A 26,287-nucleotide genomic window follows, 5' to 3' on the forward strand; every position below is an offset into this window, starting at 1 on the left:
ACTTTTCAGATAAGTTCAGGTTAAAAAGTCACATGTGGGGGCGCCTGGGTGGCTCAGTCGTTAAGCGTCTGCCTTCGGCTCAGGTCATGATCCCAGGGTCCTGGGATCGAGCCCCGCATCAGGCTCCCTGCTCAGCAGGAAGCCTGCTTCTCCTTCTCCCACTCCCCCTGCTTGTGTTCCTGCTCTCTCTCTCTGTCAAATAAATAAATAAAATCTTAAAAAAAAAAAGTCACATGTGAATTCCCTATAACACGGTCATAATATAGAATAGCTTACCATATTTTAAAAAGAGATTTATATGGACTAATGTTTAAGGTCTAAGATTATACCATTAGGTGAAAAATGCAAACTAAATATTTATATTTATATAAAGAAAAATGAACCCACATATCTTCTGATGTTCAAATATATATGTATATGAATATCTTGAAAAAGGCCTAGAAGGTACATATCTAATTATAGCAATGATAACAGTGATTATCATTGAGGAGGGGAATGGAATTGCCTAAGGGCAAGTAGGAACTTTTGCCTTATTGGTATTGTTTGAAATGTTTTAATAGCAGGAATGTGAAAAAACAGACAAGAGCATATTACCAATTCATAGAATCTCTCTTTTTTTTTTAAAGATTTTATTTATTTGACAGAGAGAGACACAGAGAGAGAGGGAACACAAACAGGGGGAGGGGGAGAGGAAGAAGCAGGCTTCCCACTGAGCAGGGAGCCTGATGTGGGGCTTGATCCCAGGACCCTGGGATCATGACCTGAGCCGAAGGCAGACGCCTAATGACTGAGCCACCCAGGGGCCCCAATTCATAGACTCTCTTGAGCCTTATGTGAATATTGAAGATGGAAGGGGTAATGATCTATTTAGTATTACACAACTAAGGGTGTATGTGTTGGTCCTTGCAAGGAGGGAGCACTAAAGCTTTCCGTGACACGACATTTAGGTGTTCTTTCATGGAGTAGGTGAAAAAGTTTTCTTATAGAGCAGACAGTCTCAATGGCTGACAGCACCAATATCTTACATTAAATAGGATACTAAAAAAGAAAAAAACCCCACAAAATTAGAAAAATTAAGGGAAAATATATTTGTTAGTTATATTCATGGTAATGGAAAGCTGGTAATTAGACATGATTCTCATTAGAGTTACAACATAGCTTCTAGATATTCTACCATTAAATAAATGAATTAAATTTCATTTTGAATTAGTTTTATTATTTCAACATATTTGATTTGCCCAATCCATGAGACAAAAAGACATGTTGAGTAAATACAACATAATTTCCATAACCTGAGGGGACCTGCGCATCGTTACCTGATTGCTCGCAATGCTGACTGGCCGCTGAGTGGTGTCATGGCTCGAAGACTCCCCTCGGTTGCAATAGTTCTCTCCCTGAGGTTTTCCTTATTGTTTGTTCATCCTCTCCTTCTTCCATAAGCTTCCTTTCTCGGGATGACATGTTCTCCGTATACCTTCCATCGCCTGGTGTTCTTTGCAGGGAGTCTCTGTCCGAAAGGGGCCTCTGTGGCTGTGATGTACTTTGCTCATGGAATTCATCACCCATCAGTGGTTCTCCCATCGCTCCAGGGCCACCGAGCCCATCCTCAGGCTTCACATATGGGGGCTGGTCCTCCTTATGCTCGTATATAGACAGTCTCTTCTCGACCACCTCACGGATCAACACTGAAACATTATATGTGCAAAAATCACTGTGATTGTTCATATTTGAGTAGTTATAATGCTGACTTACAGATGAGCATAAAGCAGGCCTCAGCCCTTCCCTGTGTTACTTTTATACAAAGTCAGCACATTTAACTTCTGTGCCACTTAATGCATTGAATATGAATTACAGTCAATGCCTGTTTTAACAGAATATCATTTATAAAGTAATGACAGAAGATATTAATTCTGATCAAATTACACAAGAACCAAAAATATTATTGAGGGTAAAAATTTGTGCCTTTGTTAATTGAGATAATGAAACTTTAAAAACTAAAACTATAAAATTTTTTTTTTTTAAATCTTGTGTGAGATCTTTTTTTTTTTTTTTAAAGATTTTATTTATTTCTTTGATAGAGAGAGACAGCGAGAGAGAGAACACAAGCAGGGGGAGTGGGAGAGGGAGAAGCAGGCTTCCTGCTGAGCAGGGAACCCGATGTGGGGCTTGATCCCAGGACCCTGGGATCATGACCTGAGCCGAAGGCAGACGCTTAACCGACTGAGCCACCCAGGCGCCCCTAAAACTATAAAATTTAACATCTTTCTTCTATTTATTCTTTCTGCTGAAAAATTTCAGAAATGACTTTTTTTCAAAACATTTTATTTAAAAAAAAGATTTTTTTTTTTTTTTAAGTAGTCTCTATATCCAATGTGGGGCTCGAACTTACAACCCCAAGATCAAGTCGTATGCTCTACCAACTAAGCTGGCCAGGTGCCCCAGAAATGATTTTTTTTTTTTTTTTTTGAGGGAGAGAGAGAGTGCAAGCACACTCGTGAGTGCGAGGGAAGGGGGTGGAGCGAGAGGGAGAGAGAATCTTAAGCAGGCTGCATGCCTAGCACATAGCCTGATGTGGGCTCGATCTCATGACCCTGAGATCATGACCTGAGCTGATATTAAGAGTCGGATGCTTAACTGACTGAGCCATCCAGGGGCTTCCAGAAATGACTTTTAAATAAAATAAAAGAGCTTACTGTCAAGCACTGTCCTTCCCACCATACTGTTTTCCATGGTTTTGTCAACTTCATTCATTAGCCATGGAAGGAATCCTATCTCAATATCTGTAATAAAAAAAAGTTAATTTTGTTATAGTGAAATTCAATCATTATAATGATTTTTATGAATCATTATAGATAGGAAGAATCTGTGCTTTTTCCCTAATTGTTGAAGATTCATCAACACTGTTTTCTTAATACAAAATGTCAAATAGATTTATACAGCATGACTTTTGCCACATTCTCTATGCATGTTCTGGTCCATCTCCTTTCTACTGTGGTTAAAATAGTATTTTCAAAACTATGAGGTTTTCCTTGGCGTCCAGGCCTTTGGACCTGAGTGCATAGGTGCAATCTGACGTGGATGAAGGAGGTAGGGGAGGGGAGTGGGGAGGAAGATGTGGGTCTGCGAGCAGAACTCTAACCCAAACGTGATACAAATCTGGGATTGAGCCATGCTGACAGAAAGAATGCCCCCATCTGAAGCCTGGGGCCTAGGAGAAGCTGACCAAGAATCAGGGGACAAGGGCCAGAGAGTGTCTGAGAAGAAGGCCACCTAGAAATGGGTCAGAAACTAGGTGCTTCCATTAGTGATAAATTTGGTCAAACTGAAATGGAAATCTACTCTACTGTGTGAGCCTTTAAAAAATACGGTCCATTACAATATGTACTTTAATGTTTCAAAATAGCTTTTTAGGGGGGCTGGCATCTGTTACTTTCAATGAGGTGATGAGAGAGTGCAATAGGATGTTATACTCACTACCAGAAATAGTATTTTTAATCTGAGGCATAAATCTCATTTTCAAGCTTCTAAATGATCCGTAACTGACTTTTTCAGCAATTCATGAGAGAAAAAAAGGTTGCTAGCCTCTTTGACTAACAGCAGAGGTCTAGCTAGACCCCAGGGGTTGGCAGGGCAGCATGGAAGGAGCACTGGATCTGGGGTCAGAGTCCGAGGCCTAACGGCTCCCCCTGGCTGTTTGGGAGAAGGCATTTCACTTCTCTGAGCTTCAGTTTCTACTTCTGAAAAATGGGAATTAATCTGCCCTATCTACCCCCCCGCCGCCCAGGGTTACTGGGAGGGTCAAATGCTATCGTGTATGGAAAATACTACAGAAATGGTAAAGTACAATATAAATGTAAACTAGGAGTTGTGTGTAACCTGACCTCTCTCTATGTATGTGTCCTGAATTGAATATGTATTCAGCGAAAATTAACATTACTAAACTCTGCCCCACAATACTATTAGCCATTTGAAAAAGGATATGTATACAAAAGCTATGTGGATTTAAGTGCTTTTGGAGCTGAGGAAGGAGGGTGAGGAATGGCAACTCCTATCCTTCATTTGGCGGGGCTAGCTGAGGGGTGGGTCTTGACGGGTGCTCACCGAGAGCTGACAGGTGTGAGTTCTCTAAAGGTAGAGACCAGGTCTCCTCGTTTTTATCTCCCACACCTAATACAGTGCCTGGGATGGTGGAAACACCTAATTAAATGAATACACGACTTTCATTGTTGCCCCCAAAGGGTTTTTGAGTGGAACAGGAAGTCAGCTGAGAAAAAGTAGAAAAACTACTTATGCACACATTTTATACATATTATGTTCCATACATATGACATTTAGCTCCTAAATAACCCTTATTTCAGCCGTGAGGAATTGAAGGTCATATAGCTGATTGATGATGAAACTGGGACCCAAACTCAAGTTTTTGACATCAAGTCCGTGTTTCTTCCTACTATCCAATGTTGCTTCTTAGTAAAGACAAACTGACATCCTAAACTCACGATCTTTATAGTATACCTCTCATTAATAATAGTACTTACTTAAAACAACTATAATTGACTTTAAAAATGTGTTTTAAAGAGAGATTCCAGTTCAACATAAACATGGGCATGGGATTCCTTGGAAGCATTAGGAGGATGCTTCTTGTAGCAGGGATCTAGCAACACCTCCACGAACGAACCTCTTTCAATGGGATCATAGAAGTAGCCACCGTCCCTGAGACTGCCAAACACGGACGGGAGGAGGTCCGCCAGGTAGCGCTGCGCGAACGCCCGAGCGGCCACTTTCTGCGAGGTCTCATTGTGCTTGTAGACCACCTCCCACTGCTGTTGCTTACGCCGCTCCTGCGCACAGAAAACACCACAGTGCACGGTTACTTAGCTGCGATGTCCTCCCCAAATGCCGGACCTAGTGAGTGGAAGAATCTGGACACGTATATGTATCAAAAAATGGACAGCAAGGAATCTATTCATGGTTCACAGTTTTCATCAAGATTTTAGTGAATTTCAACAGCTACTGGGTGGGTATTGTTTTAAAAAAAGAGATGGAGCTTAAGGTAAGATTCATCTCCTGATCCATTTTTATGTAAAATCATTTGAAGATGTACTTGTTTGACTATATGGATAATATCAAAGAATAATAATAGTTATATGTATTTGTAATTAGTATTATCAGAAATTATTATCAATATGAAAATTATAGTTGCTCAGACATCTTCAGTTAACTGTCAGTGAGTTGTCTCATTTGTAAGCTTCTTTGGATTCATTGAGCTCTGAAAATTATAAACCTCTCTTTTGTTGTTGTTGCTTCTTGTAGACCACAGGATATCTATAAAGCTAATGAACCGTCTCCTCTACTCCCATGTGGAAGTGGGAGCATTAATATAGTTACTTATGAAGTCTATTTTCAGAGTTTAAGCAGATATAAATCTAGATGTTTGTACTCATTATTTTCATAGTATATTTCCTAATTGTAAATAAACAAGTAAGTTTCCTTTGATAAAGATTTCCCTGATTATTTCAACAAAGCTAATATTGCCTCTATTCATTTCACATTCGTAAAAAAATAGTATTGCATTTGCATAATCTCTACCATAAGCCCTATGCCCTTTACACAATTACTTATTCATTTTGGAGAAAAATTGAAAGTCCATTTGATTAGGTATTGAGTAGAATATCCCAACAACTAAGCTATTCTGTTCAGTAAACTAGACTCTTTGGGAAATTATTTGAACTCTTCTAGGTATTCAGGCACTCATATATAATTTATCCATTCAGTGTCTGACATAGGGCAACAATTTTTGCCAGAACCAGACAGACTCTTAAAGATTACTGAGCCTAGAGTTTCCTAACTGAATGTTATTGGCATATTTTAAAAACTAGATTCTAAAAGTTTTCTTACTAAAAGTTCTAAAAAGCTGTAATGTAAAATATTCTATAAAGAAGTTCTGGGGGCACCTGGGTGGCTCAGTCGTTAAGCGTCTGCCTTCGGCTCAGGTCATGATCCCAGGGTCCTGGGATCGAGTCCCGCATCGGGCTCCCTGCTCGGCAGGAAGCCTGCTTCTCCCTCTCCCACCCCCCCTGCTTGTGTTCCCTCTCTCGCTGTGTCTCTCTGTCAAACAAATAAAATTTTAAAAAAAAAAAAAAAAAAAGTTCTGGAGAATCCCTGGGGTATAGGGAAGGGCCTGGCCACTGAGAAAAAGATCCAGAATTCCATCCAGATCCTCTGCTCCTTCATGCCACCTATCCCTAATATACTCCACTTTTCCCTTTCACTTTTTGGCCACTGGTGTATGGCAAACCAATATATTTCCTTCGCTAGGAATCTTGTTATTTAAGAGTGCCTTTCAGTTGGGATATGTGTAATTTATTACATTTAGAAACTTTTGGAAACTCTGTTTAGGTACATTTACGTAAGCTGGTGTTTAAAGAATGTGATTCTGTGCATGAAAGACCTGTGATCTACAGAAGAGGAGATAACTGAGCAACAAACTCTTTTCTAACGTATTTGCAAAGATCTTTAGCTCTATAACATACCACATGTGATTCAGAACATAATCTGTTAAATAGCCAAAGACTGTCTAAGAAAAAAAACTAGAATGCTATACTTTTTCTTCTCTGTGCCGTCTCTCTTGCTCTTCAAGTCGCTGAACTTCAGCTAGTTCAACATTGCGTAACTCTTCATATGCATGCTGACTGGCCCGCAGGTTAGCCAACTCTTCTTCTTCCATTACTTCCAGAAGCGACTGCTCAATGGTCTTCCCCACCAGAACTTCTAACATTGGTTTTACTTCAAGATCAAAGTCAAAGAGCTTAAACACACAAGACAAAGCAAATTTAAAATTTTAATCATGAACCAAATGCTCAAAGAAAAAATATCCAGAAAAGCAGTCATGACAGGGTTCTATTTATTGAGGATCTTCTTTACTTATGGTTTCCAAAACTCACAACGGCCCTGCAGGGCACACAGAATATCAGTCAAGAATTATAAAAAGACGTATGTAATCATCAAAATGAACCCTGTTACTCAACAATTTTAAGATCAAACTCTGAAACCCAAAGGAAATATCCTTATATTTCTTAATTTTTGCCCTATTAGATTTTCACTAGTTTTCACCAACAGTTTGAAGAACTGAGGAACTAAGAAACAAGAATAATGGGCATTTTGGTGATTCCTCTCTAGGATTTAGAGGCAAATATACCCTTCTATATAGTTTGTGAAGACTTAATTTATTTCCCAATTTCAAGTTCCTTCAAGTAAGTCTTAAATCTCACGTAAGTCATTGTGCACGTAAGCATTGTCTTCTCTTCAGTTTCATAGACTGGCCTATTTATGCATTCTACATTGACATGAAAATGTAATTATTTTAGGATTTTTTCTCTAACATAGATTATCATGCAAACTATATAATTTAAAAGCAACTAATAGTGGAACCTCTTATACCCGAGATACTGTTTTTCTTTATTTGGTACAAATTTACCTTGTATCCATATATTAAGTATGCAAACACACAAGAATCAAGGTGCAGATATTCTATAAATATTTCTAATGATTTTTATATCTGATCAGTGAAGAGGGGAAATTAGAACACTCTATTTCAGGATAAAACTATTATAGGTACATTTGGAAAGAAATCCAGTAAGTGGAATCTTTCTGATTATGAAGTGGTTTGTAAGCTTTTAACTAAACCTAACTTCACCTATTTATAAAGAAGATAGAAGGAAGTCCAAATAATGTACTATACCTCTCCTTCTAGTATTTGGGTGGCCACATCTTTGCCAGTTTTGGCAGGAATAAAGAGTGGTGTTGGTGGTCTGTCCAAAAATGCATCTGTTTGGCATTCCATATCAACTTCTATTATGCGGTCAGCAATTTCTTCAAGGTATATTTCTAAGAGAATACCATATACATTGAGTTTGAAATTCTTGTCTATTTCAAGCATATATGTGTATTGAAACTTTAGCTTCTACAAAACAGAATTAAATGGATCAGAAAAGAAGCGCTCAAGTGTGGGATTAAATTCACATACTGTACTAAGCAGTTTTATGTATTTGGAAGACCACAGAGTCAGTCAGGCTAGGACATTTCTGGAATGTTGAGAAAGCACTGAGTTTTGTACTTGAAAATGGAAATAAAGAAGAACATGAAGCCTAGATGTATGTAAGATGCAAAGTATCATCGGGAATGGAAAGTTAGTAATCCATCTATATAACTGAGTCCTAAGATAGTAAATGTATAAAGATTTCAAAATTCCTGAATATTTAAAAAATTAGGCACCATGTCACTATGTTACTTGATGTTCCCTTTAGGCTATAGATTATAAACAGATACATGAAAACAAATTTCACTTTAGGAATAATATATGTGAGGCAAGGGCAGTGTGGTATCATGCAAAGAACATGAGAACTGGAGTCAGATGTTGAACATAGGACCTAGTCAAGTTATATCTTCTTAGAGCCTTAGTTTCTTTATCTGTAAAAGGGATCATAATTATTCGTCACAAGGAGTCTTTAATAATAAAGGAGATACACAGGTAGAAGACTGGAATAGTCTCTGAGATATAGGAAAACTTAAAATTCTGATGGTATAAAGAACACTAAAATTTAGCTCACGTAGAATTACACTACATTGGCTAATTACAGACATATACGCATTCTAGACTTGGCCTCAAGGTAGGAGGGAAATGTGTGGAATGGTTCACTTCCTTTTGTACTAACTGATAAAGCCACTCACCATCTTGGCAAGATGCAAGGTGAATCCTGAATAGTTATGTCAATCTAAGGAAAACACCAAGTGTTGCCTGATTATCAAGATTCTGACAACAACACAGCTCGGCCGTAGAGGTCCAGGTAAGCCTCCCCTAGCTGAGAACAGCCAGACAAGTAGGAAAGCCTGGTACTGGCCGAGCAAGCCTGTGTGGCCTTGGGGAATGTGTGCAGTGAAAGGAGAATAAAAGGAGAGAAGAGAGAGGCTGTGGGGAGAGAGATGGAGGACTCAGATCTGGATGAGTTCAGGCCTCTCAAGAGAAATAAAATGCCAAAATAGAACTACATTGCTCTCTTCTCCTGTAGGTCCAGCAGTGATTCATGTTGGGGTATAAAAGAAAAAGTGAGAAATAATCCCAGTTTGAGAAAAAAGTATGTGAAAAGGGCTGAGAATTAATTTGGTCATAAAATTCTTTTTTAACCCCATCTCATACCTACAGCTGTACCCAATATAATAATAAAATATAGTCTATGAATTTGTTTAATGAATGCACTCCTCTGACCATGTAACTGGGGCAGTACTGAATAGCATAACAGATATATAAGTAATATAAAAGCCAAATAAAAAATGAACTGACTTAGAAAACTGAGCAAACCCAGGAGCCACAATGCCCGTGGCATGGTCACGTACCTGTTTGCACATCCACATGCTTTCTGCCTTCCACGGGTTCGGGGGTTCGTGGTCTGAGCTGTTCTTGGGCTCGTTTTCTGGCAAGAGCCCTCCTCTTAGCCTGCTGCTGTCTCTGAACCTCTATAGGATCAGGCTGCCCAGGCTGAGTGACAGAAAAGGCTTCTAAAATTTAGAAGATATTTCTCAAAGCATACAGAACTGCCATTCCAGAAGTGATTCCTGGATAGCATAAGAGCATCTGTCATATAATTCTTCCTGATTATCAGTGACTTCATGATTAAAGTTCTGTTTGAACTTTGTCAGTAATTATAAAGTTATCTGATGAAGCACATAAGTAACTTCAAAGTATGACTGATGACTAGAATAAACAGTTGCAGAATCCTATCTAATAAATTGTTTTTCCTCATTCAAGCATTTTTACCATGAATTCCTTGAATTCCTAGTAACCAAGTATACTATAGAATTACTCAGTTACAATACATTTTAATGTGTAGTTAAGGAACTGAAAAGCACTAGGATTTAAAAAAAAATCTGAATTTCTTTTAGACAAAATTCCTGAAAAAATATATTAGCTCACAAAGAAAATATTCTCAGTCCAAACAAAGCCTGTCCCAGTGCACAAAACAATAGCTGATTAAGGGTTAAAATATATAATTATTTACAGTAGTTCTGCAATATTTGGAGGTCCTTGATTTCATATCTGTATCTCATTCTATGGTCATTTCCTGTAGCTAACCTGTCTTATCTCAAGGTAAATATGAAAAGAGAGGGGAAATATGAAAGTACTTTGCAAGAAAAAAATTTTAATATTTAAAATTAGAATTGTAAAAGCATTTTAATTGAAATAACAATGTGGTAACATTAAAATTTATTAAAATTATCCCATAATCCCATTTCCCTAATACAATGGCCATTGTCATTTAAATGCATAGTTTTTCTGAAGTTGTGATGATATCATAGATTTATTTATTTTTTTGAGAGAGAGCGAGCGAGCACATGAGTGGGGTGGGGAGGGGGAGCAGGAGAGGGAGAGAGAGAATCTCAAGCAGACTCCTTGCTGAGTGTGGAATCCTCACTGGATTCTATTTGCTAATATTTTGTTGAGGATTTTTGTATTGACATTCATGATAGCTATTGGTCTATAGTTTTGTTTTTAGTGTCTTTGATTACCTGAAGTGTTCCTTCCTCTTTTATTTTCTGGAAGAGATTGTGTAAAGTTGTATAAAATCAATGAGAATTTTTTTAAATGTTTGGTAGAATTTTCCAGTGAAACTATCTGGACCTGGATATTTCTTTTTTGAAAGCTTTTAAATTAGAAATTCAATTTCTTTAATTGTTATTAGACACTTCAGAATATCTATTTCATGTTAGGTGAATTTTGGTAGTTTATAGTTTGAAGAATTAGCTCATTTCATTTAGTTTGTTGAATTTATATGTATAGATTTGTTTGTAATATTCTATTATGATCCTTTTACTCTTTTAATAGATGCAGAATCTCTAGTTATATCCCTGATATTTGCTTATTTGTTTCTTCTCTTTTACTTCCTTTTTTTTTTTTTTTTAAGATTTTATTTATTTGAGAGAGAGTGTGCGAACAAGTGGTGGGGGGGGCACGCGGGGTGGGGACAGAGGGAGAAGCAGACTCCAAGCTGAGCAGGGAGCCAGATGTGGGGCTTGATCCTAGGACCCCAGGATCATAGCCTGAGCCAAAGATAGACGCTTAACCAACTAAGCCACCCAGGCATTCCTTTTTCTTTCTTTGTTAGTTTTGCTAGAGGTTTATCAATTTTATTGATCTTTTCAAAGATAAGAAATGGCGTTTAATCTTTTCATGGTTGCAGGATCTATGGTTATACCCTCTGAAAGTCATTCTGGCATTTGCTATTTGTCTCTTCTTTCTCTTTTTTTCTTTGATAGTCTTGCTAGAGGTTTATCAATTTTATTGATCTTATTCAGAGAACCAGCTTTTTGGTTCCATTGATTTTCTCTATTGTTTTTGCATACTTTTAAAAAAAGATTTATTTATTTGAGAGAGAGCATGTGCATGCAAGTGCACATGCATGGGGGGGGGAGAGGGGCAGAGGGAGAGAATCTTCGAGCAGACCCCCCGCTAAGTGCAGAGCCTGAAGTGGGGCTCAATCTCAGGACCCATGAGATCATGACCTGAGCCAAAACTAAGAGTCCCATGCTTAACTGACTGAACCACCCAGATGCTCCTACTTTTTTTTTTTTTTTGAGAGAGAGAGAGAGAGTGTGCAAGTGGGGTAGGAGGGTAGAGAGAGAGAATCTTAAGTAAGGCTCCACACCTAGCACAGAGCCTGACTTGGGGCTCCATCTCACCACCCTGAGATCATGACCTGAGCTGAAATCATGAGTCCCATGCTTAGCCAACTGAGCCACCCAGGGGCTCCTACTGCTTTGTTTTCAATGTAAGTGATTTCTGCTTTTATCATTATTATTTTCTTCCTTCTGCTTGCTTTGGGTTTATTTTTCTCATCTTTTCCCCATTTATTGAGGTAGGAGCTTAGATTATTGATTTGAAGTCTTTCCTTTTTAGCTTTTTTCCATCTCCGCACTATTCTGGCATGAAACACAAATTTTGATTTGTTGTATCTTCATTTAGTCCTGAGTAGTCTTTCAAAATTCCCTTTAATACTTCCTCTATGGATTATTTGGAAGCATGCTGCTTAATTTTCAAGTGTTTGAAGATTTTCCTGTTATCATCTATTATTGATTTCTAGTTTGAAATTTTGAAAGAGACATTATTCCATCATGGTATGATTTCAAATATCTTAAATATATTGAGATTTGCTTTGTAACCTAGGATATGTTCTATCTTGGTCAATATTCTACAGGTGCCTCAAAACCATATGTATTCGGGGGCACCTGCGTGGTGCAGTCAGTTAACCATCTGACCCTTGGTTTTGGCTCAGGTCATGATCTCAGGATCATGAGATCAAGCCCATCATTGGACTCTGCGCTCAGTGTGGAGTCTGCTTGAGGTTGTCTCTCCCTCTGCACCCCCCTGCCCCCACTCATGCTCCCTCTCTAAAATAAATAAATAATCTTTTAAAAAAAGCATATGTATTCTGTTGTTGTCAGGTGAAGTGTTGTATAAATGTAAATTACAACCTATTGGTTGGTGGTGTTGTGTAGTTCTTCTACATTCTTGCTGATTTTCTGAGAGAAGGATGTTGAAGTCCCGAACTAAAATTGTGGATTTGTCTATTTCTCCTTTCAATTTTAGCTTCATGTATTTTGAAGCTTTGTTGTTTGGTGCATATACACTTAAGACTGCTAGATCTTCTTGGTATATTGGGACCTTTTTACCATTATGTAATGTCCTTCTTTGTCCCTGGTAATATTGTTTTTCTTAGGTCTACTTTAGCTGTTATTTAGATAGCCACAACTACTTCTTAAAAATTAATGTTTAATTTGTATATCTTTTCCTTTCCTTTTACTTTTGACTTATCTACATCACTATGAATGAAATGAGTTTCTTGTAGACAGAATACAGTTGGGTCATGTTTTTTTTTTTTTTAATCTACTCTGCCTATCTGTCTCTTAATTGGCTTATTTAGACCATTTATATTTAAAGAAGCCATTGCCATATTAGGGCTGTCTGCCATTTTACTTTTTGCTTTCTATTTGTTCTGTTTTTAATTTTTCTGTTTTCTTTTTCTTTCCTTCCTGTGAATTAGTTGAAACATTTTTTAGAATTCTTTTTTTATTTATCTGTAATCCTTTTGACTATATCTCTTTCCATAGTTTTTAAAAAAATAGTTGTTCCAGGTTTTATAATATACTATGTACCTGATCACAGTCAACATTTAATATCAACATTTTACCACTTTAAGTGGAAGGCAGAAACTTTACTCCCACTTAGATACCCTTATTTTCCTTACTTTTAAAATATAATAAAAATCTAATCATCTTAAATATTTTACCTACATATATTAAGCACTACATCAGATGATGTTATAATTTTGCTTCACAATCAAACACAATTTTTAAAACCCAGAAGACAGTTTATTGTATTTACCCCTATTTTCACCTATTCCATTGTTCTATCTTCCTATTCTTTAAGGGTAAGTCTGCTGGTGACAAATCCTCTAGGTTTCCTTCATCTGAGAACAACTTGATTTCCTCTTTATTCCTGAAGAATATTTTCACTGGATTAGAATTAGGGCTTGATAGTCCTTTTCTTTCAGGACTTGAAAAATACTATGCCACTTTTTCTGGCCTCCATTGTTTCAAATGAGGAACCCACAGTTATTCAAATAATTGTTCCCCTTCTGGTAATGTGTCATGTGTCTATAGCTGCTATCACGATATTTTGATTTTAGTTTTGAAATTTGATTTTGATGTGTCTTGGTGTGAATTTCTTTAGGTTTTTCCTGCTTGGGGTTCAACTGACTTTTCAGATCTGTAGGTTTTTGTCTTTTGCCAAATTTGTGGAATTTTCAAACACTGTTCTTCAAATATTTTTTCAGTCCCTTGGCTTTTTTCCTCTCTGAGACTCAGATAACATGATGTTAGACATTTTGTTATTGTTCCTCAGCTGTGAGGCTTTGCTTTTTTTTTTTTTTTTTGTGGTCTGTTTTCTATCTGTTGTTCCAACTGGGTAATTTCCATTGATTTGGCTTTGAATTCATTGATTGTTCCCTATGTCATTTCTGATGAGTCTGCCCTGTGACTTTTTAGATATTTTCCATTTTTTTTTAAGATTTTTATTTATTTATTTGAGAGAGAGTGAGCAAGAGAGAGAAGGAGCAGGGGGAGGGGCAGAGGGAGAGGGAGAAGCAGACTCCCCACTGAGCAGAGAGCCTGATGTGGGACTTGATCCCATGACTCTGGGATCATGACATGAGCTGAAGGCAGATGCTTAGCCGACTGAGCCACCCAGGTGCCCCCATTTGGCTCATTTGTATATCTTCTATTTCTTTGCTAATATTTTGTTTTTTCATTTGTTTTAAGAACGTTCATAATTATTCACTTTTGATTGAAGCATTTTTTTTTTATGATTACTGCTTTAAAATCCTTGTCAGGTAATTCCTACATCTGAGTCATCTTGCTGTTGTCATCTCTTGATGGATTTTTCCCATTCAAGCTGTGACTGCTCTGGTTTGTGGTATGATGAGTGATTTTTTTTTTTGTATCCTGGAAATTTTGGGTATTAGGATGTGAGATTCTGGATCTTAATCTTTTTTAGCAGGAAGTCATCCCTTTTTGTTTTAGCATGCAGGCATGGGTGGAGATGGAAGTTCAGCATCCTGCTAGGCCCCATGTGAAAGCAGAGGACCAACTTTTATCACCTTATTGGTGCCTAGTGGGGGTAGTATTTCAGATCCTTGCTGTGATCCACTGACATCAGTGTTGGAGTATAGAGGAGTGGAGCTCTAACACTGCCTCATCTCACCTGTTTCTCTTTGTTGCTGCCAGATAGGATTGAAAATTCAGCTCCCTCCTAGCTCTGTTGCCATCACCCCAGGAAAAGTAGGGTACCAACTTGTACCATCTCTTATCATCTCACTGCCCCTGGGTTAGAGTGGAAGGTCAGTTTCCTGCTCTACCCTTGTTGATACCACCTCAGTGAGTGAATCAGAGCACCGATTAGTACTGCATTGTTGCTGCCATGTGGGGATGGAAGTCCAGTTCCCCAGCTCCGTCTTGCTGACTCCACTGGGAGGGGCGGGACAGTTTTTCCATTGGAGTTTGGCTGGAGGAGGGGTAGTAAAAAGGTTTCTGTTCTGCTAAGTTACCCTTTTGCAGTCTTTTGGATAAAGGGAGCAGGCTTGTGCCTGTTGGTTGTTCTGGGTTGCAAGCTTCTCCAGTGCTCTGAATGGGATATAAGAAGACTTAGGGAACTCATCACTGTGTCACTTAAATCCTGAGGTCCCTAGCCAGTCCACTTCCTTCTTTCCACTTCCAGAGTCTTCCTGTGTTTGCTTGTGCTATTGGCAAATTCCTGCTTGTCTGGAACTGGAAGTCTCAGTATAGAGTTTTTAGGTAAGTTGTTGAATAATTACTAAAGAACTAAAAAAAAAAGGTACATCAAATCATCACAATATTAATTTAAAAAAACTAAAAAAAAAGGTGATTCTCCTTTTTAGTTGAGTTCTAGGTGTGCCAGTGTTTATTGCTACTGCCACAAGATGTTGAATCACGTATCTATATTGCATGTTTGAGCTGTTGTTTTCAAATGTTGGTCCCTGAACTGGCTGTACCAGACTGCCTAGAGAAGCTTATTAATGATGCACATTCCTGCGTCCAACCCTTGAAGGTTCTAATGCAGTAGATCCAGGGTATGGCTGAAACATACAATATTTTTAGTGAGTTTTCTCGATGGCTTTCTGTGCTTCAGAATGTCTGATATTCCATATATCACCATGTATATATCATACAGTGTTTACAGATTAACTTAACTATATTTCATTTCAGTGCCAAGAAATCATCACTCTTAATATCATGCCACATCCTAATCATCTCTGTATCCTAGGTACTCAGCACAGGACCTAAAACTCAATAAATATTTGTTGAGTGAATTAAAGAAAATAATTTTTGATTAAATAATGAAGATAGTATTATAGTATGAAATAATTTAAACAAACCTAAATATGTTATACCAGTGCTACTCAAAGTGTTGTGTGTGAACTGTTTAAGCTGGTCTGTAAAAATTTAATTGTAGAAATTGAGAGTAAAAGTTTATAAGCTTTTAGAGCAGTTTTACAAAGTTCTGTTCATCTAATAAAATATTGGGGGTTTTGTATTTTTAACATTGTTTTTATTTGTGGTAAAGTACACATAAAACTTAGCATCTTAGCCATTTTTAAGTGTAGAATCCAGTGGCATTAAGTACATTCACATTGTGGTACAACCATTACCATCATCCATCTTCAGACTCTTCTTTTTGTAAAACTGAACCTCTGTACCCATTAAACACTAATTCCCTATTCCCCCACTCTCTTAGTCCCTGGCACCCACCATCAGCCTTGTATTTAGCATGTCTTTTTTTTTTTTAATTTAATTTTTCTAGTAATCTATCAGTATTTTATAACTGTTTTAGTCTGAAGCAAATTAGAAATTAAAACAAACAAACTGGTCCTTCAGCACAAGTAGTCTGAAAAGCTCTGTGTTAGAATATTCAAATTATGCTTACCAGTGGTCCTGTCTGTAGAGCATAAGTATTGCCTCGGATCACCCTTCTGTCATACATTATGTTTCCATAATGCATAGGTTCTTCAGCTCTGTAAAATAGCAAATTCTAAATAACTATTGTAATAGTGTTGGTCTATGCAGTTAACTCATTTTTAATTGGATTTAAACTAAGATACAAATGTTATGAAAATAGATTTTTGTTTTGGCACAATTTTAGTCTGGGAAATGACTAGCCTTTATGGAATGCTTATTATATGCCAGGCCCTTCACGTATTTTATTTATTGCTCACAATAAGCTTCAAGTTGGAAACTATGATTTCCATCTGACAGAAGAGGAAGGAGATTCAGAAAGGAATGTGCCCTAGGTTACCTAGCTAGTAAGTGGCAGAGCTGGATTTAGGGCTGTAAATCTGTTAGACTACTTGACAAATATGAAAATGGACAGTTGGAAAGGGGCCTGCCTTAAAGTACTGACAGTAGTTGGATTCAAGGATTGAAAGGATTCACAGAATCAGGCTTAAGAAATAAAATAAGTCCAATTTCTCATTGTTTCTTTAAACTCAAAGATATGTTTTAAATTTTAAAAAAATTTTAATTTTGAGGATCAGAATATCAGTAGTGAAAACCATACAGTTGATGTTTTCATTCAAAGTTCTTTAAATGATATCATATGTATGGCTATGAAACCAAATATTGACCTACACCAATAATAGTACTCTACCAGAAATGATTTTGAGAGGGGCAGTAAGTTGCTTTTTTTTTTATCATACATTAAAACCACTATTGGATAACCTGACTTCATGTTACTTAAAAACCAGGCATGTAACACTGCTCATCTTATGTGATCTCGGGGCAGTGTTTAGCTCAGCTGGCTACTCCTTCACTGAAGCACTCTCTTTTCTAGCCGCTGTGATACCACCATAGTCTTAGGATTGTTTTTCTAGGACTTCTTTGACTTCTCTTTCTCATCCTGTGTTTGCTGGCTCCTCCAGGACTGGAGGATTTCCTCTGGGCTAGGTCTTCTCTTGCCCTTCCCTGAACTCATCCATTCTCAAGGCTTTACTCATAATCCATATACCTAAAACTCCCAATTTTATTTTACCTTTAGCTCAGAACTCTCCTCTGAGCTCCAGGAATGTATATCCAATTGATATGCCCAGTGACATCTCACTGAGATGTCTCAAAAGCAACCTCAAAATTGAACTAATTATCACTCTCCCACTCCAACTTGTTACTTCTTTAGCGTTCCCTATTTCATTAAATGGTACCACTAACCACCCAATTGGCTTAATCTAGAAGTCTGGGAGTCATCCATGATTCGTCTCTCTTCCTCACTGCTTGTATCCAGCAAGTCTTACTGATTCTACTCCCCAAATCGTTTTCATATCTCTCCATCGCTCATTGCCACCACTATCTTTTACCTGGACTGCAGCAAGAGTTTCTTAACTGTCTGGAACAACATTTTTCTCTGAATCTGTCCTATACATTGTACCCAGTGATCTTTTAAAATAGAAAAAATCTAAAGGATGCTTACTTGATTAAAACCCCCTAGTGCTAATGAACATAATAATGAGGAAAAATTTTGGTTTTGATTTCACACTATCAAAAGCCAAAAAGAAGGAAAAATCCGTAATGCCTATTGCTGGTGAGGATGTAGGGAAAAAGGATATGTTTAAACATTACTAAAGAAAAGGCATATTGTTCCATCTGTTCATGTTAAAAATATACATGACCTAACAATCCCATCCCAGGAATCTGTTTCATAGAAATAAAAAGGCCAGCAAATAAAGTTGTTTATTGAAACCTTCCTCTTTGTGGTAAAAACTTGAAGCAAACTGAATACCTATCAAAATTGGAAAATTTTAAGAATGTGTAGTACATCCATACCCCAGGGGATATCATGCTATTAAAAATAATTGGAAGGATTTTTGCAAAGAATTAAGTGAGAAAAGGAAGATGTTGAGAACTGTGTATAATGTTAGCATTGCTATGAGGTAGACAAACCCGTGTGTACTTGTATGTATATATTTATATATTCATACAAAAACATGTGAGTGTGGAGAAAAGTCCAGAAACATTCATGTAAGGGCATTAACAAGGTTTACCTTGGGGACAGGAGGGAAAGAGCAAGTTTACAAGGGAAGGGGGTTGGGCACTAAGAATGTACCCAAGCATGAACCACAGGAATCTATTTATATAAATTAAGTATGTATGTATAGGTATATGTAAAGAAAATAGAAAAAAAAGAATTAGAGGTTATAAAAAAGGGGGGGAAGCTAATTGCAGATTAATATGTGTAGTATGATTCAATTTTGGAAATAAACCTCTTATATAAATGTACATATGCTCAAGTACGGAGGTGTAAAGGAGTAATATAAGAACAAGCATATATTACTTTTATAAATTGAAAATCACCACTGAGTATAATTTTAAACTGAAAAATCAAATACACACACATACACATATACTTCTTCCAATAGCTTTAATCAACAGATTGCTTCAATATAAGCAAGGTCCTGCAACTTGCTTATCAATTAGCTATAAGAAAAAATCATTCCTAATGAACCACCATTGATTCTTATTTCATTTGTTGGTGTAATTTAATAGTAATGATTTGTGAGCAACTACTTAAAGCCACCAGAAAGTATTTTTGAAAGTGTTTTTAAATGGAATCCTTTTATAATATAAATAATCCCTCTATAAATTTAAATTTTCCGGGGTGCCTGGGTAGCTCAGTCAGTTAAGCATCTGCCTTCGGCTCAGGTCATGGTCCCAGGGTCCTGGGATCGAGCCCTGCGTCTGGGCTCCCTACTCAGTGGGGAGCCTGCTTCTCCCTTTCCTCCCTGCTGGTGCTCTCTCTTTATCTCTGTCGCTATCCCTGTCTCTCTCTCAAACAAATACATGAAATCTTTAAAAAAAGAATTTAAATTTTCCATTTTGGTTTCTTTAAAGTGACAGGCATTTCTTATTTAAGAAGGTCTTTATTTGCCATAATAAGGTAATTATGAATTTAGACTTAGTGTTTGAAATACGCATCAAGAGTTACTTGGCTGATGTGTTCCATCAGTTACTTCAACAATTTGTGTAAGTGCTTCCTATAGGTCAGGAACAATCCCAGGTGGACAAAAGACACAAAGGTTCCAGCTTCCATGGAGCCCGCATGCTTGGGAAGTTTGGCCGGTTCCAAAATTTGAGGCTTATAGAAAGAACTATAAGCTTTAGAAAGGCCCGTAAACATTATTATGGATAATAATGAAGTGGATATTTGAATATTTGCAAATAAATACTCAGTAATGTAAAAATACAATTTGGGGTCCAGCATGGAAAGATAACCTGATTCCTGACCAAAGACTGGTGTGGGAAGAGCTTTACTTGGCTGTTATTCTGGACATGCTGTCGCGTCTGACACCGTAGTACCTGTTTCTCCATTTGCATAATGGAGTTATTAAACCAACTTCACAGTACTGTGGACTAAGGAGAAAATGTACAGGAATGCCCCTAGTGAGGTGCATATCGTTGGCCAACAGTAGTTAGCTGACTCGAAAGTTGTGAAACCAGGGGGTTTCCTGTACATGTTAATCGATCACGCCCGCAGCTCATTATCACTAAAAGTTCACTAAGGGAGGCCGGGTCGACCGTGCCCCTTCTTGCTTCATTCCTCCACGCCACGGGAGACTTCTTTAGGGAAGAAATTTTATTTAGGCAGGGTGTGGAGGGGAGAAAGCAGCACAGGCAGGTTTGCCAGGGCGAAGGGGCCCGCGGCCCGCGGCTCCGGGACTGGGGCAGGTGGAGATCACACAGGGGCTGGTTGCTCACTCACGGCTGCATTATGCTGTCCCGGTAACGGCGGCGCTGGCAGGGCAGGGCCCGGGGCCGGCTGGTGTAGGTGTAGGTGCCCATGGCTGGGGGGGTGCGGTCTGTGAGCCTGGAAGCCACGCCTGGGGCCCGGTCGCTTCGCTTCGGGTGGAGACTGGCTTTCAGGCAGGTGGGCGCTAAGTGGTAGTGGGAGCCGGAGACGTGTGCGTAGTGCCAAGGGCAGGGATTCCGCGACGCAAGGAGAGGCGGCAAGAAGGAAGGCGGGCGGGACGGGAGGTTGCCAGGACAAGAGGTGGGAGCGACACTCGGCTTGTTCCAGGGAACACTGAGCCTGCCGAAGGCGCCCACTTCGGTTGCCCAGCAACCCGGAGTTCCGCCTGGGGGCGGGACCTCCTGGCAGTTCCGGCCGGCGGTTTTCGCGGGAAGGCCAGCCCTCCGGGGCACTTCCGGCCCCTGACTCCGCCCATTGGCGCCTCCCCGGCAGGTGAGCCTACGGGTTAAGAGCGCTCTCCTGACTGAGTCGGGCTTGGGGGCTTCGGGGAACTGGGCAAGCACCGCGGCGGTCCTCGTTCCCACTTTGGAGTCTGGCTTTGCCGGGCTGGTGTCGGCGCCATTCTTCCAGGCCCACGTGCTCCCGTTCCTTAAGGGGCGCCCTCGGCTGTTTCTGCTCCCGCCACTGCCGCCGCGCGGCTGCTCCGGGCTGCTCACCTGTGATCGCACGCACGTGGCCCCCGGCTCCCAGCTCTGTTACGTGCTAGGGCGCGGCGAGGGCTTACTGATGTCTCCCAGCACCCACACCTCTCCACTTTGGCCTGCGGGCTGCCGCCGCGCTGCGCAGCAGTGTCTCCATTTCCCGCCTTCCTTTTCCTCTTACCGCTCCGTCGCTAGCACCTCAGCGGATCCTCGGGCGCGCGAGCAACAGGGGCGCCCCGCAGACGTCTAATTTTGGCAAAGGGGTGGGTGCTTTGTTGAGTCTATTAGGCCTCCTGTATCTTAATCTCTCAGGCCCCGGACTCTGGAGAACGAAGCGTCATGGCGTGGGTCTGTGCTTAGAAGAGCAGATGCTTTGGTTTTAGTATTAGCAATGCTGATATTCTAGTCTGTGTAAGTGAAGTGTATGTATCCCTGAATGATCAGTTATTTACACTTGCATTCACTCCTTCAGCTCAGCTAAGTGCTGCCTGGATTTGAATCCAGGTTCTGCAGTGTACCGAGCCCACAGCCTCTGGCAGGCTTTTGTGCTTCATTTTCCTGATCGGTAAAATGGGGGTAGTAGAATTTTATCTGTTAGGGTTTGTCGTGAGGTTTAAAAGCGTTAGTAAATATAAAATGCTTAGAACTGTGTCTGGTAAATGATGAGCCATTATATTAAGATCTAGATTCCTCCTGCACTTTGAAGATTAAGATCTAAAGCCAGTGTGTAGGTATGGTATAAATAATCCTAACATGTCAGGAGAAAGTGACATTTTAATAGTGTTTGATGGGTGATAGTGTTTTGACTGGTGAGAGTCTTGGGGATGTACATTCAGAATGGCTTGATCAAAGGCTGAAAAGCCCAAGGTCCTTGGAGAACTCTAAGTGAGTAAAATATATATGTTAGATAATTATAAGAGTGAAAACGCAGGCTAGGAGGTGTCAGAGAGGGAGGGGGACCTAGAGATTTTAGATTGGTCAAGAAAGGCTTCACTGAGAAGGTGACATTTGAGTAAAGATGTGAAGGAGGTGAAGCAACAGAACTTGAGACTAACATTCCAGGCAGGTACAAACCAGGTGTGTTCAAGGTAAGACTAAGGAGGCTAGGGTGGGTGGAGCAGAGGAGAGCATTAGGAGATGAAGTCAGAGGTAATGAAGTCAGTGTAAATACGAACTTTTACTCTGAGGTTAAAAACCCCAGTGGATTTTGAGTAGAAGCTTGACTTTATTTATTTATTTAAATTTGAGAGAGAGAGCCTGCACGAGCAGGGGGAAGGCCAGAGGGAGAGGGAGAAGCAGACTCCCCTCTGAGCCTGGAGCCTGAAGACATGGGGTTCCATCCCAGGACCCTGAGATCATGACCTGAGCTGAAGGCAGACACATAACCCAATGAGCCACCCAGGCACCCTGACATATTTTAATTTTTTAAAAAAGCATTTCTATTCTAGTTACTGGGTTGAGAATAGACTGAAGCGGGGCAAAGCAGAAGCAGAGAGACCAAATCGAACCAGTAAGCCTGGCTGAGAAAGTGGTTTGGATCAGGGACCAGGCAATGGAGGGGTGAGATGCAGTCAGAGAGATCCTGAATCTATTTTGAAGGTAGATACACATGGATTAGAAATGGAACACTAGAGAAGGAAAGGAGTTAAAGATCACTCTAAAGTTTTTGATTAGATGTTAAACATTGTGTAGAAAAAATTGTGGAGAGGCTCTGGCTGATGTTCTCTTTCTGGAGGATTTAATTTTATTCTGGCTGGCAATTAGAGTAGATGACCTTTAATCGAGGATTCAGGCTTTGGGAGGGCTGATTGCTTTCTGGTTTGCCCTGATCTCAGGGCATAAGCCTTTAGGAATCTCAGCAGAAAGCCTGGGATGTTCAACAGGTACCCATCTCTGGGGACCTTGCACTCCAATTTTTGTCTTCCCAAGTCTGTGAGGTTATTGAAAGGTTTGCTTACCTTTTTAGCCACTTTGCAGTGTTTTGGTTTCTTGATTTCTAGTGTCCTTGCAGCTTAGAATTCAGCAAATGCCATAAGGATAAAAGCCAAACAAATTGTCAGTCTTATTTCTCTGTGATCCCCCTTTGTCTGGGATCTTGTCCCTTCAAGTTCTGTCTGTAGTTCTCAACTATAATTTTTATTTGCCCGGATCTGAAAGACTCCTGACACCTCTGACCACTGCTTTCTGCTTGCCCCTAAATGCCCTGCTCTGAAACTCAGCAAATGCCCCAGGAGAAAAGCAATGGAGAAGTTCTGTATCCCTATGAATTTTCTTTCTCCCTGGGATCCCAGTCCCTCATGTCCTCACTGGTTTGGTTCTCAAGTGCCTTCAGTCTGTGTGGTTTTTATTTTTGTTTTTAGTTTTAGTTTCGGCCTTTACAGTTATTCCTGTAAGAGTGTTGTCTGATTCAAGCTACTGCTCAGTCCTAGCTAGAAGCTATACCAAGAATGGAGTTCCCACTTACTGATAGAGGGAACAATGGAGAGGAACAGGTTTTGGAGCAGGAGCATTTTTTGGAGGGAGTTCAGTTTTAGGTACACTGAGCTCGAAAGGCATGTTAGTCTTCCAAGTGGAGGTGTTGAGTGGACAGTTTGACATGGGAGTCTGGGGCCTCAGGGGATTGGTCCAGAATAGAGATCCGGATTTTTGGGTTAATGGCATAAAGGTGCTATTTAAAGCCATGAGATTTGGTGAAAATGCTAAGGAGCGTAGAGAGAAGACAGATGAGCCCTTGAGCATAGTTAGAGGCTGCAGAGATGAAGAATAACCAACAAAGGATCCTGGCAAAGAATGGCCAGAGAGACGGAAGAAATTGCGGAAAGTCTGGTCACTGGGAATCACGTGATGAAAGTGTTTCTCGAGGGGAAGGGAGTAAGGATGGCTAATGCAATTCATGGGTCAAGCAAGCTGTGCACACTGGATCCAACAATGAGATCTACATTGGCTCTAACATAGAGATGGTTGGCGGTGGAACAAGGGTGCCTGTAGTGGAGTTAGGGAGGACAGAGTTCAGTTAGAGATTTAGAAGAGAGTGGAGGAGGGAGGTTTGCTGCAAAGGAAAAGAAAGAAACATGCTGGTAGCTAGAGGGAAGCTCAGCCAAGAGGAAGTTTTATATTTTTAATGGGAGAGTTGACCGTACTTGGGGATGCTCTAGGAGTGAGTAGAGAGGGCGGAACGGACATTGTAGGGGAGAGAGCCAAGAATTGATGCGATGATGTAGGCAAGAAGGGATAGGTTCTCATGAACAATTGGAGGGGCTGGCCTTCCCTGGAAGCATGTACAGTTCATCCATAGTAATACAAAAGGTAGATGTGACTGCCGATGCAGGTAGGTAGATAATAGTTTTCAAATTCCTTACTGATTAACGGGGGTGTTTCTGATACAGCAGAAGCACTTTCCATACATGATTTCACGAAGTTCTTGCAATGACCCTGTGAGGTAGGTTCTTAGATCATTTCTACTTATAAGGCAACAGAAGCTTAAAGAAGTTCAAGTCACTTTACCAAAGTCATACAGCAAGTAAGTGACAAAACAGATATAAACCCTTATCGGCCTGAGTCTAGAACCTATGCACTGAAGTATCAGCTTATGCTAATTAACTTCCCATCCCTAAACCTCTCTTGCTATGCTTCTCTTTTTCTCCCTCTTTTTCTCTCATTCTCCATATCCCCAATAATCACCAAGTCCTGCCCATTTTACCTCCTAAATATTTCTTGATTCTGAGACCTCTTTGCATCCCTACCTACTATTCTTACCAGCTTTTGACCTGATCCAGACAGCCTGAGTTGGCTCTTCTGTGCAACCACAGAATGGTCTAACTGAAATGCTACTCTGATCATGCTAGGTGCCTCCTCAAACATTTCTGTAACCTCTGTGCCCTGTGAATCCAAGTTCTTTACATGTGCTGTAAGCTCTTCACTACCTGGTACTGCCTATTTTTCCAGTCTCTGATCTTGCTAGTTTCTCCTTGTACTTTTTCCCCCCAGAGTAGCTGAACCTGCACAATAGTCCCACTGTGCAGACTGTTGTATTTTCTGTCTCTATGATTAATGCTTTCCCTTTATCCCTTTTCCTTTTTATTTTTTTATTTTTTTATTTTTTTTAAAGATTTTATTTATTTATTTGAGAGAGCGAGAATGAGAGAGAGTACATGAGAGGGGGGAGGGTCAGAGGGAGAAGCAGGCTCCTCGCTGAGCAGGGAGCCCGATGCGGGACTCGATCCCGGGACTCCAGGATCATGACCTGAGCCGAAGGCAGTCGCTTAACCAACTGAGCCACCCAGGCGCCCTATCCCTTTTCCTTTTTAAAAAGATTTATTTATTTATTTATTTTAGATTGAGAAAGAGGGAGAATGAGCATAGGAGAACAGGGAGGAATGGCAAAGGGAGAGAGAACCTAAAGCAGACTCCATGCTGAGCATGGAGCTCGATGGCGGGGCTCGATCCCATGACCTTGAGATCACGACCTGAGCCAAAAACAAGAGCCAGGCGCTTGAACAGACTGCGCCACCCAGGCACCCATCCCTTTATCCCTTCTGGCCGATTTTCTGCTCATCCTTTAAGCCACAGCTCCTGTTGTTTTCTCCAGGGACACCTTTCTGAAAACTTTAACTGAAGCTCACACAGTCCTCGATCATATTTCCATCTTTTATTTGCCGCGTGGCATTTACAATAACTTGGCTAACATGTTTGCCTCCTCAACTAGGCCACGAGGTTCTTGAGCATGGGAATTGGCCTTACCTCATGGCTCAGTGTCGGGCTCTAATAGTTTATTGAATGAATGAATGAACGAATGAATGATTGAATGAATAGCACAGGTTTATCCAAGAAAAGAAGGGGGCGCTTCTTTTCCTTTTAGAGTATGAAAATGAGTGAATGGCTATAGTTTCTGAAATATTTCTTTTTTTTTTTTTTAAAGGTTTTATTATTTTTTAGGTAATCTCTAAACCCAGTGTGGGGCTCAAACTCACAACCCTGAGATCAAGAGGCACGGTCTTCTGACTGAACCATCCAGATACCCCTGAAATATTTCTAAGCATAGGTAAGAGAAGGTAAGAGAGAATTTACACAGCACTTCTTTTTCTTTTTTTTTTAAATTTTTTATTGTTATGTTAATCACTATACATTACATCATTAGTTTTTGATGTAGTGTTCCATGATTCATTGTTTGTGTGTAACACCCAGTGCTCCATGCAGAACGTGCCCTCTTTAATACCCATCACCAGGCTCA

The 26,287-nt window shown here is 39.9% G+C and overlaps 1 protein-coding gene and 1 long non-coding RNA gene across 2 annotated transcripts in view; one reads left to right on the forward strand and one right to left on the reverse strand.

Annotated features, from left to right (window-relative positions):
* Window positions 1-26,287, forward strand: part of LOC115940912 (uncharacterized) — a 124,363-nt gene that overhangs the window by 41,990 nt on the left and 56,086 nt on the right. The window contains exon 2 of the long non-coding RNA XR_014148035.1: window positions 25,993-26,098. This is a non-coding gene — a long non-coding RNA (uncharacterized LOC115940912). The remainder of the gene's footprint in view (window positions 1-25,992; window positions 26,099-26,287) is intronic.
* RSPH3 (radial spoke head 3) lies at window positions 403-23,567 on the reverse strand. The gene is made up of 10 exons (XM_081827512.1): window positions 23,522-23,567; window positions 23,016-23,068; window positions 20,369-21,108; window positions 16,550-16,637; window positions 9,391-9,532; window positions 7,739-7,884; window positions 6,602-6,805; window positions 4,676-4,838; window positions 2,694-2,780; window positions 403-1,685 (listed from the first exon to the last, which is right to left on the reverse strand). The coding sequence occupies exons 1-10, from the start codon at window positions 23,565-23,567 to the stop codon at window positions 1,354-1,356; spliced, it is 2,001 nt and encodes a 666-aa protein (XP_081683638.1). The 3' UTR covers window positions 403-1,353.

Source organism: Leptonychotes weddellii, chromosome 8, assembly GCF_054177405.1.
Source record: "Leptonychotes weddellii isolate Sample4059 chromosome 8, ASM5417740v2, whole genome shotgun sequence".
NCBI lineage: Eukaryota > Metazoa > Chordata > Mammalia > Carnivora > Phocidae > Leptonychotes > Leptonychotes weddellii.

Bases quoted from the DNA above. Each gene is read 5' to 3' on its own strand.
- RSPH3 (XM_081827512.1), bottom strand. From the start codon at position 23,567: ATGCTCCTGCTCCAAAACCTGTTCCTCTCCATTGTTCCCTCTATCA. The intron at 2,781-4,675 runs GTTCGTTCGTGG...TTTTTATTACAG, and splicing joins CTATGATCCCATTGAAAGAG to ATATTGAGATAGGATTCCTT. The intron at 1,686-2,693 runs GTAAGCTCTTTT...ATAATGTTTCAG, and splicing joins GGGAAGGACAGTGCTTGACA to TGTTGATCCGTGAGGTGGTC.